The sequence below is a fragment of the Labeo rohita genome, unplaced genomic scaffold (genome assembly GCF_022985175.1).
Source record: "Labeo rohita strain BAU-BD-2019 unplaced genomic scaffold, IGBB_LRoh.1.0 scaffold_1933, whole genome shotgun sequence".
NCBI lineage: Eukaryota > Metazoa > Chordata > Actinopteri > Cypriniformes > Cyprinidae > Labeo > Labeo rohita.
Genome location: NW_026128147.1, coordinates 5,466 through 12,192, shown reverse-complemented (window position 1 = coordinate 12,192; position 6,727 = coordinate 5,466). Strand labels below are relative to the sequence as shown.

Sequence of the window (6,727 nt, the reverse complement as noted above, 5' to 3'; positions counted from 1 at the left end):
AATACGTGGCTGAGATACAACTATTTGAATATATGGAATCTGAGCGTGCTAAAAAAATCTAAATATTGAAAAAAATTACATTTAAAGTTGTCCAAATGGAGCTCTTACTAATGCATATTACTAATCAAAAATTAAGTTTTGATATATTTACAGTAGGAATTTTACAAAATATCTTCATGAAACATGATCTTTACTTAATTTCCTAATGATTTTTGACATAAAAGAAAAATCTAAAAGTTTGACCCATGCAATGTATTTTTGGCTATTGCTACAAATATACCCCAGCGACTTAAGACTGGTTTTGTGGTCCAGGGTCACAAATGAGCTTGATTAAATTTGTTTATGTTTATTTCCATTTATTCAGCTTGAAGAACTGCTTTTAAACTGTACAAATATGGAAATTAGCTTTTAGGTTTGAAATTTTCCAGCATTCCCTCAACAAAAGCTAAAAACAAATGGCAGTCAGCATGAACTCTTAATACAGATGTTTCTTTAACCAGTTCCTTCTATATCCTGTTCTTATATCTCAACTAAAGATCAGAATAAAGGCAACATGAACAGATTAATAAAACATCTAGATAAAGAGTTCATGCTGGAGTCTGGACGATGTCAAAAAGTACAAGCTGTATCATGTATTCGTGTCTATCTCTGTGATTAATCCCCGAATACACAATATAACAGCACATATAAACACTCAAATATTTAAATATTTAAAACTATACAACATACTATATACAACAAACATACTAACATAGCACAGTTAATACAGCATCTATAAAAGCATACATATATGTAAATAACCACTACTTACTTGAAACTTTTGATGGCAGCATTTGTTAGTGATGCAGCAATTTATTTAGTGAGGTGTTCAGTGTTTTAGGTCCCTACAAGATAAACACAGGGTACTCTTTTCACATAACATCAGTCTATTAATCTCATGAGACAATAAAAAACTTTACTAAAGCTTAACATTTCAATACTTACACTTAAATACTGAGGCTGCGACTCAATTACCACCTCTGCTTCTCCTTGGAGGCCTTAAAGGAATCATTGGACAAACACAGATGCAGATATTATAACAATCTATTGATAAACACACACCTCGCGTGTTTCCTGCTCTGCACTGAGGCGATTTGAAAAAGAATAACGTGCTGAAAAAAGGGGAGGAGCCGATCAAAGTTTGCCACAATTTTCTTATGAAATTTAAAGGGGACTCGATCATGAATTTGTGTACAGTTTAGGGAGCTAATCGCAAAATTTTAGGGGGGGCTGTGCAGCCATTTTGCACAGCCATTTTGCCCATGGCTATGTTTATTATTACATCCAACAACATAACACATCAGTCGCTTAGGAGACATTCTTGTCTTTTGCTGCACTGGACACAATGGCGGACAGTTTACAGCCCACTCAGGGCCGGTCTAAGGTAAGACAGCCATGTCAATCAACTATCGTGGGAGCAGCCTTTGTCTGTGTGACATCACACAGCCAAGAATCTGAGAATGGCTTGATTTGAGAAAGAAGTAATGATTTATAGGGATTTAAAAAAAAAACACTGAGTGTTTCTTATCATTATAGTGTGGATGTGTACACACACTGCCAATACACATTTATGTTCAAACAACATGTAAAAGTGAATTTTGCGTTCCCTTTAAATACTGCTCATGAATATGTCATCAACATACTGCACTGCACAGACAGTAGCTGGTAAGTCTGTAATGGTGGATAGAGTTTTGTGCACAGCAGCAGAGAAAACAGCCAGAGAGTCTATGTAACCCTGTGCAAGGTGTGTCCAGCAATATTGTCTGCCTTTAAAACAAAATGCGAAAAGTGCTCGTGTTCGCAGGTATACAGGAATGGAGAAGAATGCAGCACACAAGGCAATTACAGTGAAACATTTGTTATGGAACTGAATACATAATAGTTTGTACATCAGGCACCATGGGTGCTAGAGGTACAATTAACGAATTGATCACATGCAAATCTAAGCCTCCAACAATCCTCATTAGGATTAACTGGCGAATGAGTTGGTATGAGGACACCCTGTTTAAAAAAATTGTCAATGGTCAGATTTCTTTTCTGGTGAAAGTGGATACTGTTTGACATAAACTGATGAATTCATCTTCAATTTTGCTTTATATGGTTCCATATCCATTAAACCAGTATTATCTTTCAGTTTGGATCAATACAAAGATGGATCAACTTTGTATAGGTTGGGTTTGAACCCTCATTTGACTATGTTGTACTGGATGCAACTCTCAGCTCTACACTATCTTTAAGATTAGGAAGTGGCTCTACAGACAATTGTAGGTCTGAGGTGAAGGGAGAGGCAAACACCTTCATTAAAAGTAATTTCCATTCCTAGTTTGTGCATGATGTTGTGGTGCAATGATGGTAAATTTGTGAAAGAATGGATTTCGTCCTGGAACCCTAACCTCCAAAAGGTGGAGTGATAGAGCATTCAGTATCCAAAAATTGACATAGAATATACAATTTGATTAGTAATTGGGCCACAATAAAAGTAACAAAAAAATTGTATTTGTGTCTGAGACACATTAAGCATAACTTCCTGTTATACTGTAGGTGCAAATACACCCAAATGCACCGGAAGCATCTAGCTCTCTGACTCTTTTAGTTTTGTTTCTTTTGTGTTCTTTTTAACACTGCATCATCACCAAACACTATGAAGTTTGGCATAATAGTTTATACTCGAATGTTTTCCAGTTAAATAAATACATCACATCATGCTGTAATTCAGAAATGTATTGTTTTATTTTAGCAGAAAAACATCAGCATCTATATACTTTCACACTGATCACATGCATGTTTAATCAAAATAGCAAACTATTTAATAATTGATTTCGTTTTTTGGTTACATTTCATTTATTTAATCTTTTTTTTTTTTTTTTTTACATACTAGAGTCTTTCTAGAGTCATCAGCTACAAAAACAAAGTAACCAAAGTAATTTCTTTAAATGCTTATAAAAATTAAAAGAAGCTGGAAACAATAGGTGGAAAAGATCATTTTCATTTCACATTTATGTTGAGGACGTGTATAATAAAACAGATCAGATGAAGTAAGACAAGATCTGAGTATGTATGTGTTGAAAAGAGTTTTGCTGTTTTAGGCTAATTGTTCTTCTTTTCTTTTTCCTTGATTTTGTCCACGATCAGTTTCACACCCATTCCCACACCTATTCCCACTCCAACTGCAGCTACAGCAGCTCCAACTCCGATTGCAACAGCAGGTAAAACCACGGCTTCTGTTAATCCCAGGGCGACACCTCCTGCTACTGCTGTTCCTGTTCCTACAGTAGATGTCCCTATTGCCACATCTTTTACCTTTTTCATTATCTCTTTACTCTTCATCTTTTTTTGAGCTTCTTCAAACATCTTGTTGGTGTAATACCTTCCTCCATTTTCCTGGATCATTCTGTCAATCTTCTTCAGAAGCTCTGTGACTTGAGAGCGGTTCCTCATGTCATTATTGTTGAATGCGTGATATCTTCCACCACAGTTGTCTGTCAGTTTCCTCAGGTCCTGGCTTTCTGCTATATACTGCTGCAAAGATTTACGTTTCAGTTGATCTGCTCTGGTGAACAGGATGATGGTGTGTTGCACGGCATCTTCTCCGAAGTTTTGCTGAATCAGTTCCACGGTGTTCATCTCCTCTGCTGTGTATCTTGCATCCAGATTGACGACCAGCAGGAACACATGAGGACCAGGAACAGACTGCTCAACACACTGCTCCAAATGTGTCTTCATGCCTTCTTTAGTCAGCGATCCACAAAACCCTGGCGTGTCAACCACATAGACTCTTCTTCCTCCGTCCTGCACAAAACCACTGCTGCATTGTGCTGTAACCCCCATAGGTGAGGCCTCAGACTCAAACACTTCCTGTCTCAGAATTGTGTTTCCTGTCGCACTCTTGCCTGTTCCAGTCTTCCCCACCAGAATAATCCTTATGTCACTGAGCTCTGCAAATTAAGAAATATAATTCAAACAGCATTTGTTCCCTAACAGGAGTCATAAATGTGGTAAATATGGTACTGGCAAATCCTCTTTTTCCATTAAGTTTACAGACATTTCCTTTTTACCCTAAAACACAACATAATGAAATGTGTGATTCAAATTACAGGTAGAATACTTGTGAAAATTAATAAGTAAAGCAATATTAAAGCAATTATTGTACTACACTGAATGTTGTTTTAAAATACAAATGAAATCAGCCAGGTGACAAAGGGGCAAATTCACCAACAATTAATTGCACCATTTATTCCCTTGTTTACGTCGATTTGCTTCAGGAATTATGTAGATCAGGATATTCACTGATATGTCTAGTAAATGAAGTTTTTAAAAATAAATGAATAGGAATGGACTAATGTAACTGATCCAATTACACTTTAATGCATTTCTTGTCATGTAATCTGTGAAATTAGTCAGCTTTCACTCACCCCATAAAAATGGCTGTTTAGTGAATATGCCCCAATATGTTTTCTCTCTAAATCATCCAATCTTGAGCTATTCAGGGAATCATTTATTAATAGCCAGTCGACATCCTAATAAAACAAATAAAGGGCTGGACAGAGTGCATATATTGTTGTAAATATTGTATTGTACAATAGCAACATCACTGTGACGTAGTTAAAAATCTACTTACGGTTTAAGAAATTTGAGTGAAGTGACACTCCGGTGTAATCATTTTGTAGTAATGGCTCTGTAGGGGAGAAAAAAATGTTTAATGATCATGTTAACTATATAACTACTAAAAAAGTCATTTGAAATAATAAGTCACTTACCGTTTTCACTCATTTGTGATCTTGTTTTTTGCACCACTTGTGTTACTTGTGTCTAAGGCAGTTAATTGCACCACTTCTGTTATTTGTCTAAGGCAGATAATTGCACTTTTTCACTCTTCTTGTTTTACAGTGGGTGCAAACACACCGGAAGCATCTAGCTCTCTGACTCTCACAGAACTAATCTACTGTTTTCTTCATAAAACCAGAAGTAGTAAATCTGATAAGAGGGTAGTTATTTAATATTATATTTAAGTCATTTGAAAATAAGTAATCACTTACCGTTTTCACTCATCTGTGATCTTGTTTCTTGTGCCACTTGTGTTATTTGTGTCTGAGGCACATTAAGCATAACTTCCTGTTTTACTAAAGTAAATATGATAAGTTGAGCATGTTGCAGTTTCATGTTATTCAGACAATATTAATGAATAGGACATTGGTAGTATCAGCTGCAGGCAATTTTGGAATCATTTTTGTGACAGATCTTATCTGGTTGCTACCTCCCTTCAGAGAACGCTTTTAACTGATTATAAAAGGTGTTAACATTTTCTGTTGAAGGACATTTCTTCAACCAAAAATGAAAATTCTGTCATTAATTACTCATCCTTATGTAGATCCAAACCTGTAAAACCTATAGTCAAACATAAATTAAAATATTTTTAATGAAATCTGAGAGCTTTCTGACTCTCTACAGTCAGCCATGCAACTTACACATTAAGGTCCAAAACAATAGGAAAGACATTATTAAATGTATCCATGTGACTTCAGTGGTTTAAGCTCACTTTTATAAAGCAACGTGAGTGCTTTGTTTGAGCATAAAAACAAAATTTTCAACTTTATTTATTAAAATATTATCCAAACACATTGTGGTATTCTAGTGAACTAATGAAGGGAATGAAGGTCTTATGGGTGTGAAATGACAAGAGGGTGAGTAATTAATGACAGAATTTCCATTTTGTGTGAACTATCCCTTTAATTCTTCCATGGTTCCATCTTTCAACTGAAGAAAAAAAAAATGAAAGAAGCTGTTTTGGTGCTCAGTGCCTCCCCAGTTGCACCAGGACTGGAACTCAGACATCTTTAGGTTTCAGTGTCATAGAGAAACATTGGAAGATCTGAAGCTCTCATCAGTTTGATGGTGTTTATGCTACAAAAATGGTGAAGTGATGTGCCTGGGGAACTTGTAACACTGATTCCAGGTATCCCGAGAGGACAGACAATGGAGCAATGTGTTTTATTATTCAGTGTTTATTTTCTGGTTGTTATACTCTCGTTAAGTTACAGTTTTCATCTGCTCAAGCAGAACGTTAATGTCATCTCGTGCTCCAGCAAGGTATCTCTGGCTAAAACTAGCTAGTGTTAGTGAGTCCATGCTAATGTACAGACCTAAAGCGCTAACTGTTCTCATGTCACATGCACAGTGTAGATCAAAAACATAACACATAAACAAAGGTCTACATTTCAGTGCCTCTCCATATTAAACTGGTCAAATGTAAATTCATTTAATTTTACAGTGTGGAACATTAACAGTAAACAGTGTTGATCCTGGATGAATTTATCACTGAACAATAGAGAACAATACAGAAAAAGCATGAGCTAATAGAATAGAATATAATATCTTTGTCAGGGTTCACACCCTGAAAAATAAAACCTCACCTGTCTGTAGCCATAGTAATTCTGGAGACCTTCATTAGCTTGTTCAGGTGTGTTTGATTAGGATTGAAGCTCAACTCTGCAAGACCGAACCTACCCCTGACCTACTATATTTGCCAGAGTCTGCTAAATATAACTTAAGTACACTGAAATTGAGAGGTGCATGGTAGATTGTGTATCATTGTTCAGGTAAAGGCAACTCATTGTTGATTCAGTTCTGTTCAGTGTGTTAAATTAATTAATTATGAAATGAGTTCAATTCAATATAGCATTGTTTATTA

General features: G+C 35.8%; 1 protein-coding gene across 2 annotated transcripts; it reads right to left on the bottom strand.

The window, feature by feature from the left end:
• Nucleotides 1–2,865: 2,865 nt before the first annotated feature.
• LOC127159140 (GTPase IMAP family member 9-like) lies at nucleotides 2,866–6,485 on the bottom strand. 2 transcript variants are annotated; one of them, XM_051102039.1, is made up of 6 exons: nucleotides 6,450–6,485; nucleotides 5,076–5,159; nucleotides 4,797–4,883; nucleotides 4,658–4,714; nucleotides 4,452–4,576; nucleotides 2,866–3,974 (listed from the first exon to the last, which is right to left on the bottom strand). In XM_051102039.1, the coding sequence occupies exon 6, from the start codon at nucleotides 3,865–3,867 to the stop codon at nucleotides 3,127–3,129; it is 741 nt and encodes a 246-aa protein (XP_050957996.1). In that variant the 5' UTR covers nucleotides 3,868–3,974; nucleotides 4,452–4,576; nucleotides 4,658–4,714; nucleotides 4,797–4,883; nucleotides 5,076–5,159; nucleotides 6,450–6,485; the 3' UTR covers nucleotides 2,866–3,126. The 2 variants fall into 2 exon arrangements, with proteins under 2 accessions (XP_050957996.1, XP_050957995.1); XM_051102038.1 differs by lacking the exon at nucleotides 4,452–4,576.
• Between the last annotated feature and the right edge of the window lie 242 nt (nucleotides 6,486–6,727).

Coding starts and splice junctions, on each gene's coding strand:
- LOC127159140 (XM_051102038.1), bottom strand. Junction 3,975..4,657: donor TCACTCAAATTTCTTAAACC/GTAAGTAGATTT, acceptor CTTAATTTGCAG/AGCTCAGTGACATAAGGATT.